The sequence below is a fragment of the Hyaena hyaena genome, unplaced genomic scaffold, assembly GCF_003009895.1.
Source record: "Hyaena hyaena isolate Hyena2069 unplaced genomic scaffold, ASM300989v1 scaffold_57, whole genome shotgun sequence".
NCBI classification, from domain to species: domain Eukaryota; kingdom Metazoa; phylum Chordata; class Mammalia; order Carnivora; family Hyaenidae; genus Hyaena; species Hyaena hyaena.
The window spans coordinates 2927918-2947355 of NW_024080690.1; the positions used below are offsets into that span (position 1 = coordinate 2927918).

The 19438-nt window shown below is 36.7% G+C and overlaps 1 protein-coding gene across 2 annotated transcripts in view; it reads right to left on the reverse strand.

The window, feature by feature from the left end:
- ANAPC1 (anaphase promoting complex subunit 1) overlaps positions 1-19438 on the reverse strand; it is a 94236-nt gene that overhangs the window by 40549 nt on the left and 34249 nt on the right. For both annotated transcript variants that reach the window (XM_039231746.1, XM_039231747.1), the window contains 9 exons: positions 18093-18361; positions 16786-16877; positions 15891-16039; positions 12054-12132; positions 11599-11635; positions 11431-11501; positions 9040-9218; positions 6129-6343; positions 3621-3739 (listed from right to left, as the gene is read on the reverse strand). In XM_039231746.1, coding sequence (XP_039087677.1) covers positions 3621-3739; positions 6129-6343; positions 9040-9218; positions 11431-11501; positions 11599-11635; positions 12054-12132; positions 15891-16039; positions 16786-16877; positions 18093-18361 — 1210 coding nt within the window. The remainder of the gene's footprint in view (positions 1-3620; positions 3740-6128; positions 6344-9039; positions 9219-11430; positions 11502-11598; positions 11636-12053; positions 12133-15890; positions 16040-16785; positions 16878-18092; positions 18362-19438) is intronic.

A 19438-nucleotide genomic window follows, 5' to 3' on the forward strand; every position in this document is an offset into this window, starting at 1 on the left:
TGTACAATAGCCAAGATATGAAAGCAGCTCAAACATCCATCAACAGATGAATAAAGATGTAGCATGTGTGCCCGCGCGCGCGCGCGCGCACACACACACACACACACACACACAAAGAACATTGCTCAGCCATTAAAAGGTATGAGATTTTGCCATTTACAACAACATGAATGAACCTAGAAGGTATTATGCTAAGTGAAATAAGTCAAAAAGAGAAAGACAAATACCATATAATCTCACTTATATGTGGAATCTAAAAAACAAAAGAAATAAACAAAGAGCAGAATCAGACCTATAAATACAGAGAATAAAATGATGATTACTAGAGAGGAGAGTAGGGTGATGGGCAAAATGGGTAGAGAGTGGGAGGGAGATATAGGCTTCCAATTATGGAATGCATTAAGTGATGGAAATAAAACGTGCAGCATTGGGAATATATATAATCAATGGAATTATAACAACATTCTATGGTGACAGATGGTAGCTACACTTGTGGTGAGCATAACACAGTTATTGAATCACTATGCTGTACATGTGCAACTAATGTAACACTGTATGTCAACTACACTCAAAACAGTAAAATAATAATTTTAAAAATAAAATAATTCATCAACCTTTTGCTAAAATACATGATGCTATAATAAGATAACCGATGCCAATTTAACTTTATACAGATCTGATTAGGATACCTACTGCTTTGAAATCTTTCTTTCAAACAGAAAAGAGCTTAGTAGAAAATAAAACAAAGAGGCACCTTGGTGGCTCAGTCGGTTAAGGGTCCAACTCTTGATTTCAGCTCAGGTCACGATCTCATAGTTTTTGAGTTCGAGCCCTGTACTGAGCTCCATGCTGACCGTGCAGATCCAGTTTGGGATTGTTTCTCTCCCTCTCTCTCTCTGCCCCTTTACAACGTGCTTGCGGACACACATTCTCTTTCTCTCTCTCAAAATAAATAAGTTAAAAAAAGAAAAAGATCTAAAGGTACCTGGATGGCTCAGTTGGTTAAGCATCCAACTTCAGCTCAGGTCACAATCTCACGGTTCATAAGCTCAAACCCCGCGTACAGCTCTGTGTTGACAGCTCAGAGCCTGGAGCCTGCTTCAGATTCTGTGTCTCCCTCTCTCTCTGCCCCTCCCCTGCTCGCACTCTGTCTCTCTTTCTCAAACTAAACATTTAAAAAAAATAAATTTAAAAAGAATTCATGATGCTATGCTCTCTCTGAATTCCTTTTCTTGAGTCTTTTGGTTTTGATCTACACTGTGTACAGGCAAACACAAATTCTTTTTACACTTTTAACGTTCTGTATTGAGTCAGACCATGGATGAATGTTTAAAATTAGTATTCCAGATACTGCATAAAATTGCACAGTTCACTAAAAGTCTGAAAATATGGTTTTAAAGGAGTTCTAAAGTTATGTAAATTAAATTTTAAAAAGATGCACAATGTCTTAACTGGAGATGGCATATACATACACACAAAGTGAAATATACTTGTTTTTACCATTTGCTTTATGCACCTGAGAGCAAACTCAAATGCTGGTGCATGACAGCACCACACAGGGTGACAAGTTCATGAAAGGCAGAGAGACTAATAACGAAAAAACTCACTTTCTAAGACAACTGATTATATGCATAAGACACTATACACAAGAGAAAATGACAGGCAAAGGATAAAACAAATTTTCTTCAACAAGAATAACAATATACAAAAGTACAAACAGGGTATATCAGTGTGAGTTAAGGAGCTATTTATTCTAAGAATGTATCTTTTCCTAAATTAACTTATTATTAAAACAAGGTTTTTGGTGGGGGGAAGCTTGCCAAAATGGCTGAAAGAATGAAAGCTTGGATGAATATCAGAATTTGCAAGTCTGAATGTGCAAATTTAACTAAATGTATTCAGAAAACAAAAAAGACAACTCAGGTATTTATTTTTCAACACCCACCCAAGAATCACTGCCCAGATTTAATACATTTTAACATTTGCTAACTTTGCGTGTAATTATTTTCTTTTTAAACCAAATTCTTTATATGAAAACTTTCAAACAGTTGAAAGACTCATAGAATGAACACCTATATACCCTGCTCTCCATGAAGATTCAGTAATTATTCAAATTTTGTCATATTGCTTCATCTCTAAGAGAGAGAGAACAATTCAAATACTGAAGGTAATTCTGCTCACTATGTCTCTAAATAAGATTAGGGCTCCAGAACCGGTATAATAAGATGAAAATGTGTTCTTCACTCAGCTAATCTCATTTTCTGTATGCTATTAAAAGTATAAGATCTTCACATATCTAAGTGGGATTCTGTATTTTATTAAATTGTGCAACTTAAAACATTGTGGAATTATATTTGTATATATTATATACATTACTACATGTATGATATATACATTTTGTAGAGGTCTCATGAAACCACACATATTATACTTCAGGAATTTTCAATGTTATTTTCGACGTACACAATCGTCACCTTTAGAACATATTCAAACTAGCATTAGGTGAATGCGCACTATAAAACCTACTGTAACCAATAATATTGAGAAATGAACACACTGCCATCTTACAGAAGTAAAAATCCACACAACCCAACAAAATGATAATTCAATGTTACATCGAAGCCTTAAAATCTTACTGTCCTAGGAATTCTACTTTTAAAGCAATTAACAACTAAATAAATGACTATACCCTGACAACATGTTTATAAGAGCAAAAAAATAATTTCCAACAGAATCAGGTTATTTACATAAACTATATTCCATTAAATAAACTACTCTGGAGCAAATAAAAATAAAGTTGTTGATTAAAACTATGTGTATAGAATACCTATCTACCTACACATATATACAATATAACTGTACACCTATGTTTGGTAGATATGAAAGGATGCACACTCTACAGTAAATTTTAAAACAATTTCTAAAACAGATTCAAATTTGCTGATAATTAAGCACGTATAAAATTATAAAATAGAAAAATTGGAAACCATTCATACCAAAATGTTAACACTAGTGAACTCTACCAAATGAGTCTACTATACTTGAGCATTTACATATTCTACTTCAAGATTATTTAAAGTTCAATAACCTCACCATTATCAGTATCTTTCTAAACTTTCCCAAGTGCCTTTTTATATTATGAAATGGTCTCATTAAAAGCAAAACTTAGTTAACAGGCTACATGCCACGTCAATGTTTACTGTGCTTTGCTATTTGAGCTTTGACAACCACTAGAGTAGCTATTAATAATATATGAAATCACTGGGGATAGAAAGAGCATTTCTTTGTTTTTAACTAAAACAATTCAATAACTCCACTAAAGGGGCGCCTGGGTGGCTTAGTCGGTTGAGCTTCCGACTTTCACTTAGGTCATGATCTCGCGGTTCGTGGGTTCGGGCCCCGCGTCGGGCTCTGTGCTGACTGCCAGCTCAGAGCCTGGAGCCTGTTTCAGTCTGTGACTCCCTCTCTCTCTGACCCTCCCCTGCTCACGCTGTCTCTCTCTCTCCTAGAAATAAATTTAAAAAAAAAAAAAAAATTAAAAAAAATATATAAAAAAAATAACTCCACTAAAAATGTACTTAATCATTTTCCTTTCTCGCTCAACCCAGAATTTAACATACCAGTCAAATTCAATTTAGGAATAGGCAGTGGTTCCGTTGGAACAGGATGGTATGAAAACAAGGTAAACATTCCCCGTCCTACGGGAAGGGCCATAGTTCGCTGACACAACTGGAGCAATCTATAATTAAAATCAAAACCAAAATGTGAGAAATCTTTAAGCACAAAGAAACTGGAGTGTAATCTGTAGGAAATTATTCCAAAAGAAGAAGTTCTGGTAAGATGAAATCACATCAAAGTAAATCCAAACAAAGCTGTGGATGAATCATCCAAACATGGTTATTCTCATTTTAATACTCTTGTTCCCCTTAGAAATTCTAAGAGAGAGATACATTTCCTTTCTTTTCATATTTGCTTTGAGTAAAAACCAGCTGGTCTATAAACCAAGCCAACCCTCCCTGGGCATCCACAAAGAGAAATCTAAAATTCTATGCTGGTGCTAACCTGTTCATAGGAATATGTTACTATATGTTTTGGGTTTCTTCATTTTGTCATTTTCAGACTAGCTGCCTTTAGTATGCCTGGGATCCTCCTCCCAGCCTTTCAGCCACCATAGCCTCAGAAGTGCTACCTCTGTGGCCTATACACAGGAAAGGAAAGAAATTCCCTATATTGGAAGCCAGTGGATTTCACGGTGTCTCCAGGGCAAAAAGAATTAGTTTCACTTACACAATGGCTAAGATTTATAGGATTAATGGCACTATAAATCAATTATATTCAAAGTTAAAATGGCTTCAGTGAGTTCTATTTTGAAACTAATACACTACTCTTAACTTGTTTCTATATTAAATCACGTTCCATATAGCCCCTTAAAAAAAAAATCAAACAGAAATTGTGGCAGTAGGGACATTTATAATCAGGAAACAAACACTTAACCTAAGTTATATCTGAAGACACAAAAACATCCCTTCAGAGGCTAACATTTTCTCTGCAGACAAAAGCAGAGAAGTGCTATTCATGAGCACGTTCTCTATCTGTATACACATACGGCTGCTTTTCTCGTTTTTGGTGAGGAAAATTTGCAGTCCTAAGATTCGTTAGGAATACTGCCCTACACTAATTTAGAATCAGAAAAATTCAAGGCAATCCCATAGAACTTTTTTAGCAGAAATCTTAAATATAATACACAAAACTGTAATAATAGAAACAATAATACTATAATCCTTTCTATTTGTCACTGATTATAATGAGATACTAAGAAAAAATATTGCCAACTAAACTATAACACCTATTGTGTTATATTCTGATTTCAGAGATATTAAAAGGTAAAGAAAAAAAAACTAGCATCATAGTATCAATGAACTCAGTTAATAATCATGGCTGACTGCATTGAGGTTTACTACATACTGGCATACTGGGAAGTGTTCTAAGCACTATGTAGAAATAACTCGCTGTACACCCAGAGCAACCTTGTGAGGAACAAATGCTACAATTATGCCCATTCTTATAGTTGAGGCAACAAGAAGTTAAGTAGTTCATCCAAAGATACCCAGAGGATAGTGGCCAAGCTAGGCTTCCACACAACATCTCTGTCACTCAATCTCCTCAGATCTAGGTGACTATTACCTAGGTATATATGGAGAGGAAACTGTGAGAGGAAGATTATGACTAATTCAGGTCTTCAACACCCTGCAGCTAAGTGTGGTTGGTCCTTCCCTTTAAAGCAGTTCCACGGTAAGCAAAACAAGGAGAACCAGAAAATCGTAGTGGAAAAATTATAGGGGATGGATACAAGGCAGGTTAACAGTACAGGAAAGAATTTTAAAATAGAAGTTGAACTGTTCCAAGGCAATGACCCTGAAATGTCACAGAATGGGTACTAATGAGTCTTACAATTACTGGGGATATGATATATGTTAGAGAGTGGCAGCCCAGAAGTTTGATAGAGTATTATCTAGCAGATCAGGAAAAAAAAAAAAAAAAAAAACACTGGTATAAGTTTAAACTATACTAAAACTTATAAATATATTTATATAATACATACAAATTTTCTCATCAAGATATAAAAGAATGAGTTCAGTGTTTTGCTTTGTAAACTCTTAAGGTTAACTAAGCAAAATGATTTAGGGTCACCTTTGCTAAACAGCACACAGCTGTTCGAGAGGAGGGTCACTTATGTCATCAGATACTCTTATGTTATCAAATGCCAAACACTCTGAAAAACTGTTACAGTTTACCAAGTTTGAGCAGATACTTAAAACACATGGCACTTTTAACTCTGAAGTATCTTTTCAGGGTTTTAAAGCATAAAAAACACTGGCAAGAGGGGTGCCTTGGTGGTTCAGTCCATTAAGTGTCCGACTCTTGATCTCGGCTCAGGTCATGATTTCTTAACTCATGGGATCGAGCCCCGTGTCATGCTCTGCTCTGACAATGCGAAGCCTGCTGGGGATTCTTTCTCCCCCTCTCTCTCTGCCTCTCCCCTACGTGCACACTCTTTCTCTCACAAAATAAATAAACTCTAAAAAAAAAAAAAATACTGACAAGAGATAATGACATGTTTCCTTTACCTGTTTTCTTTTTCCTCAATAAACTCGTGGTCACTGAGCTCTGGATACTGTACTACATTGACACGGACAGGGTGCGCACTTTGAAGAAGCCTTCGTACGTCCTGTACTCTTAAATCTTCACTCCATATTAATGACATAACCTCCTGATTCATGTCATTCATGCCATCATCTTCCTCCTCAGTTTCTGTTCCTGAAGGAACATCTGATGAGAGCACCTGAGTAACAGACTTGATTGTAATAATAATTTAAAAACCAACCACCATGCACTCACTGAACACAAAGATATATAGGATGATGCACCATAACTCTATCAGTACAGAGAAAATATGTATTCCACAGCAAAGCTGGTTTGGGTACCCAGTATATACTGGGACTTCAATCTAGAAGTCTTTTTGAAAAGTACAATCATACTGCCCACTTGGGAAAATTATTTATTGAGCCCAGGGAAAAAACATTAGATTTAGGACAACAGTTAGGAAGCTGATTCCGTTAGAGAAACATTCAAATTACTAAAAGTGGAATATGAAACTCACTCACTATTACCAAAGAAGCACACTAACTTAAATAATATCTTTGATTAACATAAGCAGAAGAAAACAACCTGCAACGACATACAGCAAGGACTAGAGGAAGTTAACAGTACTTTCTTACTTTAGTACTTAAATGGATCATAACTGATTTTCACTTTTTTATAAGGATGTTTCTTAACTTTCTTAATCGGACTGCAGCAAAACAAACGAGGAAGGTTAATCCCTTGATTATCATTCTTTCTCAGAAGCTCAGCATGTGCTTTCATATGAGCCTTCCCCGTCTAAATCAATCACACTTCAACCTAGATGTGAACAGCATGAAATGTTCTCAATTTTCTCTCAAGAATTTTATACTCCTTTAACAAAAAATTAATTCCATTTAAAATGCTAAAGTTTCACAACATTTAATGTGCAAGCAACATTAGCCTGAAAATAAATAATAGCAGATATGACCAACTAATCCCTCTTACTTAGTTCATAAATATTCATTATGGCTCCTATGGAACAACTAATTTTAAAAGAAACTATATTCTAATGGGTGAGTTAGCTATAAAATATAGACCCAAATGGCAAATAAACTGAAAATAGATTAGTTATAAAAGGTAGCCTCAGGTAACTGAACAAATTGAATTTAGACAGAATTACTTAAGATCATACTGAATACAAATCAAAGATTATCAATATCATTTGGTTTTAGTGCTAATGATGTTAAACTGCTCTCACTAATAGTAGCAAAACAGGTCTAAATGCTAAAATTTATCTTGGGAGGGGCACCTGGGTAGCTCGGTTGAGCGTCCGACTTCGGCTCAGGTCATGATCTCACGGTTCGTGGGTTGGAGCCCAGCGTTGGGCTCTGTGCTGACAGTCAGCTCAGAGCCTGGAGCCTGTTTCAGATTCTGTGTCTCCTTCTCTCTCTGACCCTCCCCTGCCCTCTCTCTCTCTCTCTCTCTTTCTCTCTAAGAAATAAAGCATTTTTTAAAAATAAATAAATAAATAAATAATAAAAATAAAATAAAATTTATCTTGGGAAAGGATCACCATATTATTAGCAAAAAAAAAAAAAAAAAAGATTGGTTTTCTGTTTAGAACAGGACAAATAGTAATTCAACTAAGAAATGTTACACAAGTATAGATAAAAAGCCAGATATGCTGGGCCAGCGCTGCTGGAGAAGGGATCCCATGGGAACAGCTTCTGTCATAGACCCAGCAGGCAAGTTGTGACACAGACTCTGAAGCTCCAAAGAAGCATTAATAGCTTAAGACCTAATGTGGATTATAAATAGTTACATTTTCATTAATATGTTCAAAAGCTAGTAAGTGATGAGGCACATTTGTGCTATTCTCTTAGGGATATAAACAAAGTAGAAGAGTCACCTGGAGTGGAAAAACCATCCCAGAATCCTTTCTGGGTACCCTCGGGGTAACGCAATGCTGTTTGTTTGTTTGTTTTTTTTAAGCTAAATAGAATTCTAGAAGAAGTAGCAGAAATTCCATTTTTAAGTTCTAAAAGAGACTGAATTTAAAAAGAGAGATCATTAGAGAGCAATGATATATTTCATTTTCTGTTGGTAGTCTTCTCAGAACCCATTCTTTATAAAAGCAAACTAGGGGCGCCTGGGTGGCTCAGCTGGTTAAGCGTTCAACTCTAGGATTTGGCCCAGGTCATGATCACACAGTTCCGTTGGTGAGTTCAAGACCCGCGTTAGGGTCCACGCTAACAGCACAGAGCCTGCTTGATTCTTTGTCTCTCCCTCTGTCTCTGCCCCTCCCTCACATGCAGGTGTACGTGCGTACACTTTCTCTCTAAAAGTAAATATATAAAATTTATTTAAATAAAGTAAAAGCAGATTGGAAGACTGACAAAGGACAGAATTCCAGGAAGGATAATCTAAGACATCTTCTAAACAACTTTAGTGTCTCCTATCCCAGCACCCAAAAAACCCTTTCCTGGTGCTTCAGTTTTATGGGATTAAACAGATGTATTTATATCTATTTAAAAGGTTAAATTCAAGAAATTCAACACATCAAAAAAAGTAGAAAAGAGAAAATAGTTACATATTCATATTGAGGCTATTAACTAACAAAGTAGTTAATTACCAATTTCTCTCCCAACAAGTAGAGAAGAGGCACAGTACTGGATGTACACGCTCACCGCTTATCCTAACTCAAAGCAAAGTCAGGCAAAACACGGTCTTCACAAAATCTCTGTTCCCATGTCAATTTATAAATAAGAATACCTGCCCAATTATAAACCCCATGGCATAAAACATAAAAGACAAACTGATATATACACTTAGAAAAAGACTTAAGAGAAAAATGAAGATTTCTACTTTGATTCTGAGACTAAACCTGAACTTTTAACTTTCTATATTGATACTCACAGATTTCCCTTTGGGTAAGTTTCCTTCGCAGGCCTGCTTGGACAGATCCTGCCTTCCAATCAAGAGACAGACAGCTTCTGGCCAGTCGGAAGCAGGCTGTTCACGACAATGGTAAATTGCATCTCTGATGGGAAGAGCAATTCCAAAGGGAAGAGTTTCCAAGTCTCTTAAAGTGAAACCTTGTGATGAAAGGAAAGGAGAACATTTTTCAATCAGACCTGCCACTGTCCCAATTATCCTCTGACTGAAGTTAATCAATATCTATCCTGACAAATAAAAGAGAAATCGATTTCATTCACCTTACTACCAGACTAGTGTCTTAACATCAGGTATTAGTATAAAAGGTCTCTTTAAAAGAACTAAAAACCTTCAGAAAAAGAGAAACAACCCAACAGAAAGGAAGAACAAAAAGACATTTCTCAAAAAATAAACACAAACGGTCAATAAACATATGAAAGATGTTCTATTTCCTGAGTGATCAGGAAAAGTTCAAATTAAAACTACTAAATATATAGTTTCACACTCACTTGAGAGACAAATATTAAAGTAAATCAACACCAAGTGTTGGCAACTATGTAGAATAATAGTAATTCCCATCCACAGCTGGTAGTGGTACAATCACTTTGGAAAACACGCAGCATATACACATAGGTCCACCCTTTATGGTCCATTAAGAACTATACAGAAATTTGCGTACATGTGCACCAGGACACAAGTATTAAAATATTGATTAGCAACACTATTCACTCACTATCATGAAAAAAGGATAGGGAGGGAACAGCCCAACTGCTATCAACAGAATAAACTGGGATATATTCAAACAAGAGAGTATATAGCAGTGAAAATGAATGATCTACTGCTACCTGAGTTAATACGGATGAATTGAGTGAAAAAATAATTTATATCTATATTCATTTATATGAAGTTCAAAGACCTATAACACCAAGCAATAGATAAAGATGATAAAACTATTAAAGTAATGAGGGAATGAGGCACCTAGGTGGCTCAGTCAGTTAAGCAACCGACTTTGGCTCAGGTCATGATCTTGCAGTTCATGAGTTTGAGCCCCACATCACACCTTGTGCTGACAGCTCAGGGCCTGGAGTCTGCTTCAGATGCTGTGTCTTCCTCTCTCTCTGCCCCTTCCCCCTTCTCTCTCTCTCAAAAATAAATATTAAAAAAAAAAAAAAAAAAGAATGAGGGGAAGAAATGAAAAACTTAGGTAGGGCCGTGGTTACCTGCACAGTAGGCTGTGTGAGAGAAAGATACCACATGAAGCAGACATGCAAACCTCTTCTACTACACTAGCAATGCTCTACTTATAATGGTAGGTGACCAGCGCACAACAATGTTCACTTTATTATTATTCTCTAAACATACACATTTTATATATTCTTTTATAAATAGTTCATATTTAAAATTTTAAAGTCCTCAGTATTATTAAAATTTATATTTTCTATAAAGATTTTCTAACTTTTATACTATTATATATTATTTATATTGGAAGTTGATTAACTATTGAGGTAAAAATGTTTCCTTCTATGAGAATAACGCTTTTATTAAATAACATATGACATACAAATGGACGGAACTAACTCATCTAATATTTTTCAGCACAGGCATCTTATCTGTAATACTATACAATAATATTGTAATTTTCAAGGGAGCATTAAAAAACAGTAAAAAACTAAGTCCTTCAGAATATTCTTTAAGAACTCAGATATCCTGTAATTTTCATTACACCATTATTTATATTACCCTATAACACTGTCATAATTTAAAATTTTTTTAGTTCTTCATTTTCAAAAAAAATAGTCTTTAGTATTTTACTCCATTTAAACCCTAAGAGCACTGGCTTCAGGAAAAGAACAGGAAACTCCTTTCCTCCCCTTCCCTCTTTCCAGCTATCTCCTCATCTTGGAGCCTAAGTCACTAACCTATACTCTTCAAAAGCACACCCTGAAATGTTTGTACAATTACTTTTACAACTGGGCACAAATACTCCCTTCTGATATCGGAGTATTACAATGGCTTCAAGTCTGTATGTGTAATGATTACAGTTCTCCATTCTGAGCCCAGTCCACATAGCCACAGCTTCAAGTGACCTAAGGTGAATGGCAAACAAACATTTCTTACCCATCAAGAGAGAAAGAGCTGGTATTATTATATGAAAGGTATGACATGGTCAGGGAAAGGAAGTGAGGCTTGATGGGCCATAACACTCGTCCTGCAGGACCCTTTCACAGAGCGAGAGCCCCTCTCTTCTCCTGCTTCCCAGGTCTAGCTCGCTGTGAAGTGGCACGGCCTACTGAGGAAGGAGGTGTCTGGGGAAAGCAGGGGGTTCTCACCAGCATCTCAAAGACACATAAAAAGTAACAGAGATTACCTTACCTACATCAGTCATCCAGACAACTAATCGTTCAGCTAGACTAGAAACTGATGTAGAATGCCTAAAACTAAACCTGTAAGAGAATAAAACACAAAATTATTAAAAAGAATAGTAAAACACAATAGTGTTTTATATTTTTAATATGAGAGCATTATCTGAATAAAAGTCACCTGCTTTCTTCTTGTTCTGCTTGTGACTTCTGGGGAGCTAAAAGGCAATGAAAAGGAAATTTTATTTTGAAAGTTATCCTGATAAAGAGAACATATAACAGGTAGAAGACATGTGGAAATAAAAATTCAAACAACTTCACAAAAAAAGTCAGTAGTCCTCTGGCAGGCTGGAAAGTATAATAATTTCCCTGAGGCTAAAATAGTCCTTTTCATATACATTGAAAAAAATGTAAAATTTGTTAGGTCTGAAGTACTCTGGGTCTCTGAATATTAGCTGTGAACCACAGACAAGAACAGTGCAAAAGGCCACCACTAAAATGAGGTAAGATGTGGCCTCTAGAACAAATACTTAGGACATTTTTAATTTTTTAATCTCAATTCTGATATCAACATTGGTAAAAAAGTGTTTTGGAGAAAAAAATTCGTTTTGGAAGCCTAACATTACACTGACTTACCTATAGTTATTCTGGATAAATACTGTGAGGATTCATCAGAAACAGAACTCTCATTACCAAGGATGTAGAGTGCAATACTCTGCATAAGGAGAAAATTAACATTATTCTTGGAAACGAATGACATATAATTACACACAGGAAAATGCATCCATTTTAGGTGTACAGCTTTGAGTGTTGACCACATACAATAATATAATCACCACTACAATCATGATATGGAACACTTGTATCACATCGAAAAGCTCCCTTGTACCCTCTGTAATCAACCCACTCCTACACTCAGTGCGGGAAACAACTCCTGTTGTCTTTCCCTATAGTTTTGCCTATTCAAAAATATCACAGATGGGGCGCCTGGGTGGCTTAGTCGGTTAAGCGTCCGACTTTCGCTTAGGTCATGATCTCGCGGTTCGTGAGTTCGAGCCCCGCATCGGGCTCTGTGCTGACAGCTAGCTCAGAGCCTGGAGCCTGTTTCAGAGTCTGTGACTCCCTCTCTCTCTGACCCTCCCCTGCTCACACTGTCTCTCTCTCTCTCCTAGAAATAAAACATTAAAAAAAAAATTTAAAAAAAAATCACAGAAATGGAATCTTAGAATATGTAAACTTCTGTGCCCCACTTCTTTAACTTAGCATGCCTCTGAGATTCATTCACAGTATTGCATGCATCAGTAGTTTGTTTCTTTTTATTGCTGAGTAGTATTCTGTTATACAGATGAACTAAGCTTTCTCCATTTGTAAACTGATGGGCACTTGGGTTGTTTCTGGTTAGGTGAACCCTAACCCACACCGTTCTCCACTGTGGCCTTCAGAGTTCTCATGTGAATATTTGCTACTTGCTACTACACCAATACCTATACCTGCACTAAGCTTTTTTTTTCTTTTCAAAGAAAGTAGCATGATTCCATTAAAATTTTATTACAATAGGGGGAGGGGAGATGGGCATGGAGGAGGGCACTCATGGGGATGAGCACTGGGTGTTATGTGGAAACTAATTTGACAATAAACTATTTGTAAAAAAAAAAAAAAAAAAAATTTACTACAATGAAAGAGAATCTTAAAATCTTTATTATAAACCAATATAAGCACTGCAAATGACACAGTCCTGAACCTAAGTGACATCATATCTAACAAAGAAAAGTCATAATACAAGTATCCACAAAGTTGACTAACAATTTAAGTTGGAGGCTGACCAACTTGGTATATTTGTAATTCTCTGGCTCCCCTTTGTGGCTAGATACACATCAAGTCTCCCTCCACCCAGCAGAGTTGGACGGTACCAACATATTTGGTGGTTTCACTTAAATGTTTCCACATAAGCATCAAGGGATGAAAAAGTTCTGGAATTAACCTGCTCTTAATATTCTGAAGGGGGATGTCTGGGTGGTTCAGCTGGTTGAGCATCCAACTTCAGCTTAGGTCATGATCTCACGGTTCGTGGGTTCGAGTCCCGCATCGGGCTCTGTGCTGACATCTAGCTCAGAGCCTGGAGCCTGCTTCAGATTCTGTATCTCCCTCTCTCTCTCTGACCCTCCCCCGCTCACGCTGTCTCTCTCTCTCTCTCTCAGAAATAATTTTTTTAAAAAACATTAAAAAAAGTTAAAATATTATAAATACATATATAAAAGTAAATACATATATAAATATGTGGTGTATATCTGACTTTTTTTTTTTAAAAAAAAGCAGAGTCACTCTTCTGCATGTCTGTTTCAGAGCCACAGCGGGCTCTGAAGCCTTTTTCCACATGAAGCAAAGCAGGATATAGAATAAAAGAAAAGATGAGCAGGATATATAGACATTTATAGTCCAGAGATATTTGTGGAAGAGACAAAAGCATGGAATTCTCCTATAAGCCTGGGAAGGCCCCATCTCTGGAAAGGTCCACAAAAGACCTGAAAGCAGTCTGTTCCAGCAAGAAGGACCAGAGAATGGGAACGTGAAGGAACTCACCTTTACCAAAGTCCTTCATTTCATCTAAAGGTTTGAACTCAGACATGAACTAACTGAATAAAGGATACTGGATGGGAGGTGGGCAGGGGGATGGGTTAAAAGGGGGATGGGTATTAAGGAGGGCATCTGTTGATGAGCACTGGGTGTTGTATGTAAGTGATGAATCACTAAATTCTACTTCTGAAACCAATATTACACTGTATGTTAACTAGAATTTAAATAAAAACTTGAAAGATACATACATACAATAAAACAAGTTTGAAAAAGAAGAAGAATGAAAGGAAAAGTCACACTAAGCAATTTTAAGACTTACGATACAGCTACAGCAACCAAGGCAGTGTGGACAGCAACACAGATCAACAAACTACAACAGAAAGCACAGAAACAGACCCACAAAAATGCAGCAAACTAATTTTTGACAAAAGTGCAACAACTGAGAAAGGACAGTCTTCTCAACAAATGGTGTTAAAAGAATTGGACATCCAAATGGAATAAAAACCTCAACCTAAATCTCACATCCTATTAAAAAAAAATTATCAGGGGCCCCTGGGTAGCTTGGGTGGCTCAGTTAGTTGAGCGTCCGACTTCGACTCAGGTCATGATTTCACGGTTCATGGGTTTGAGCCCTGCGTCGGGCTCTGTGCTGACTGCTTACTCACAGCCTGGAGGCTGCTTCAGATTCTGTGTCTCCTTCTCTCTCTGCCCCTCCCCTGCTCACACTCTGTCTCACTCTGTCTCTCAAAAATAAATGTAAAAAAAATAAAATATCAGAATGGATTCTAGATCTAAGTGTAAAGCAAAAAACTATGAAACATCTGTGAAAAAACACAGGAGAAAGTAACTGTGACCTGAAGTTAAATAATGAAATCTTGGGACACTAAAAGCACTATCCATAAAAGAAAAACTGGATAAACTATATGCAACAAAATTAAACATTTTGCTCTGCAAAAGAAACAAGAAAATGATGAGACAGGACAGCTACAAACCAGAACAATATTTACAATCCATACAGCTAACAAAACCTCCTATCTAGAACTCTCAAAACATCATTAGCCATTAAGGAAATACAAATTAAAACCCAAATGAGATACTCCTACACGTCTATCAGAATGGCAAAAATTAAAAATCATAACCAGGGGTGCCTCGGTGACTTAGTCAGTTAAGGGTCCAACTCTGGATTTTGACTCAAGTCATGATCTCACAGTTCGTGAGTTTGAGCCCCCCATCCAGGTCTGCACTGATAGTGCAGAGCCTGTTTGGGATTCTCTTTCTCTCTCTCCCTTTCTCTGCCCCTCCCCTGCTCATGTGCATGCTCACGCTCACACACACACACTCTCTCTCCCTCAAAACAATAAATAAACTCCAAAAAAAACTAAAATAAATAAAAATCATGACCATACCAATCACTGACAAGAATGTAGAGAAAATGGAACTCTCACAATTGATGGTGAGAATGGAAAATGGTATGGCTGCTCTGAAAAATACTGTATGACCATCGATCCCACCCTTGGGTATCTATCCTTGAGAAATGAAAACTTATGTTCACACTAAAACCTAGGCATGAATGTTTACAGGGGTTGTATTCATAATTTCCAAAGACTGGAACCAACCCAAATATCTTCATTGGGGGAATGGGTAACACATGATGGACTAGCACTCAGCAATTAAATGCAATGAACTGCTGACACAGACAACAACTTGGATGAATCTCAAAAGCGTGTGGGAACTTTGCAGGGTGATGGAACTATTCTGTGTCCTAATTATGTTGGTGAATCTATACATATGCTGAAATTCACAGACATGTACACAAAAATGAAAAACAGCTGAATTTTTTGTATAATTGTAAACATTAAGTTTAAAAAGAAAAAAATAAACAAGTAAGGCAATACATACCAAGACTACAAGTCTACTTCTTTCACAGATTCCAGGGAGGTAAGGATAGGGCGGCATTGCTTCACCCTTCAGACAAGAACTCACCGACTGATAAATACTTGGTGGCTCAGAAGCAAAAAATGATGGATGATGCATAAATCCTGTCTGACCTTCAGAATTAAATAAATGTTGATAAAGACACAAGACTACATGAAGACAATGCCATTTTGTTCTACAGGGAAAATGATCAACAGAATCTGTCATTTGGAAACAATCAGAATGTCTTCCCATATTCTCCAAAACGCCTCATGTTTTCTACCACAGTAAATACGTAGATTCTATATGACTACTACTTTATCCCATCCTTGAAATTTAGCAAATCCGTGTTCTCAAGGCACATAAAGATTCTAATCAAAAATTTCTGCCCTAATCCTAAAGGTGAGAAAACAAGAAACACTGAGGATTCCACGCTAATACCTGGGCCCCAATCTTAAGTCTCTGTAGCTCAAGGTTTAGGATAAAAGAGTGGTAATGGAAATGTTCTATACTTATACTATCCAATATGGCATCCTCTAGTCTGATGTAGCTACTGAAATGTGGCTAGTGCAACTAAAGAACTGAATGTTCAGTATGAATTAATTTAAATAACATGGTTAGTGGCTACTAATTAGACAGGTCTGGGGTAAAGCCGCCTTAGCATTTAGGGATGGGTAAAATTTTTCCCACACACGAAAAAGTTAATGTTATCTCTTACTACCAGTCAGAGATCAAATAGTACAAACTGAAATCTACCTAGTGGAAAGATATCACCTCTAAGAGACTAATGGTAAAAAATATATCTTCGGCTATTCACCAAGAAAGACACAAGCAAATGTCACTCACTGCTTAAAAAATCTTTAATGACACAAACACTTACCTTGATCAATTGTGCACACTTGTCCAGTAGTTCTGACAAGTGTTGGGTAATCTCTATAGTAATGATCTACATAAGGCTCCAATTTTAAGTCCCTAAAATAATAACAGCATATAAAAAAGAAATCACAAGAAAGGTATTAACATATTTTCCCCCACAGAGTTAGGATTCATTGGTTCAACTTTTTGATTTAAAAACTCATGACAAAGAAGATCATCAAATCTAGAGTCTTTTTATTTCTGGACCTTAAAGTGCCCAATATGACATATGCAACCCAAACTCCTTTTGCTAGATAAAGTTTATATGGGTAAAACTAGTTTCTCCTTGATTATTCACTAGTTTTGTGATCTTCAGCAAGTTATCTCTATGAACCTCAGTAATTTCTTCTAGAAAGTAGGGAAGTCCCCACTCAGAAGTTTTAAAGATCAAATAATATATGTATGTAAAAAACATCTTTTGTAAAATGTAAAACATTATTTATTTCAGAAAGTCATGATTATGGTTTGGAAATCGTTTCATTACAAAAAAGAATTTCCATGACAGTAATGATTTGTCCTAAGAGAAAGCAACCATCAAAACTGCCACATCTCAGAAGAGAATTTCAGAATTTTGAGGGGGATCAGAGAAATTAGAAAATGTACTATAATCTTAACTCAGAGGTTGACATTTCAATTCAAATTCAACTTTATATTATCACCAAGGGTCACAATGGCTGTAACAACACCTAAATATGACCTTTAGAATTCAGTGCCAAACACAATCTTATTGTGGATACATTACAAGAGTCCCAAAGACAGGCACAACCACAGACTGAGACAACAAAAACACAGCAAAAAGAGCCCACACCAGCAAACAACATTCATGTTCTTAGAGACAATTCTGGATAAGTTTCCTTATCAAGATCATAATACCTACAATTTATGTATGTTAACTACAATTGTGTTAACTGTATCTCCAACTTGATTGTAGGTATTATTACAAAACAGCCAGGTGTTATTACAGAACCTCCACCACAGTGTAGCCAGTCATCTTGTCAAAACAAAGAGCTGAGCAAATCATATCTGTTGTTTAACACAACTTCTGTGACCTCCCACCAATCTTAAGATGAAGACTAGGAACCCCATTAACGGGCCACAAGGCCTTTTCAGAGCCAGTACCTTTAAACACTTCTGTGGTTTATACAAAAAGTTCTGGTTTTCAAAAAGGTAGATTTCAGAAATTTATTTTCAAGGTTCCTATACGATATTCATGGCTGAGATGAAATTCTCTAAGGACCTCTTAGAATTTTCTAAGCTACAAACAGTATTTACCTTGCCAATTGAACAAGAAGGCCGACAAGTGAACGAATTCCTTCTCCCATTAGAGTATTCAACTTCAGCTCCTCGTAGACAAGGTGAAGAACAAAAAAAATTGCAGGTATATGAGTAAACAGAAGTGTAGAGGAATCCAGAATGAGATTCTGTGAAAAATCTTCATCCTTCATCTGTGAAACTTCCAAAGGATTCAAACATAAAGATCTATTCAAAAGATGAGACTCAACATTCTGGTGGTAGTCTGAATTCAGTAAATACTCCCAATCCTGAGAAAAATAAAGAAAATATTAATTTTTTAAATAACACCTCCTTGTAATGTCATCATTAAAACAATTTGAGTTCCATTTTCACATTAAGTTGGAAAAAAAAAATCACAATACTTAAAAATTAGGACCCACATCAAAACAGCTAAGCAACTTCCGGATGCCAGCAACAGACATTAAGACAAGCCACTTCAAAACACATTTGAAAAAATTTAATCATGCCCTTTCAGGAAAGGGACTACAGAGGAAGAATTCCACTACTTATACAGAGACTGACAAAGATGATTATCTTGGGTGATTTCCTATGAAGCAAAAAGAATGAAAAGCAGGAAGTGTAGACAGGCAAGTTTAATGACCACTACACTGATCTGTGTTTTTGGTAAGGGTTCAAGAGGTCTACTTACATCCCGTTAGTTTATTTTTCTATGTTTATAAAAGGCTGGGGCTAGCATTACAGCCTAATAAACTTAATTTTATATTCAGACTGATTGTACTACATTTTCCAAGTACCGAGTCTGTTGTGGTTTCTACTTTGATTTACTGTATTGGGTTGACAGAATACAGTTAACGCTATTTTCAGGTCTTAGAATTTCCTGATGCTTTTCTAAGGTTTAATACAGTGTGTTATTCTAATTTAAAAACTCTTGAACCAGGGTACCTGGGTGGCTCAGTTGTTAAGTATCTGACTTTCAGCTCAAGTCACGATCTCACAGTTCATGAGTTTGAGTCCCACATCGGGTGAGCTCGAGCCCCGCTTTGGGTGAGCACACCCCACCTTGGATAAAGCACAAGCCCCAGATGAGCCCCACTTCTCTCTCTCTCTCTCTGCCCAAAATGGGATTTTCTCTCTCTCTGCTCCTTGAGAACCTATACCCTCTCTCAAAAAAACTAAACTAAACTCCTGGATGAGATAAAGAACAAACCATAGAAGTAAAACATGGAGGGGCTCCTGGAAGGCTCAGTTGGTTAAGCGTCTGACTTTGGCTCAGGTCATGATTTCGCAGCTCGTGGGTGTGAGCCTCACCTAGGGCTCTGTGCTGACAGCTCAGAGCCTCGAGCCTGCTTTGGGTTCTGTGTCTC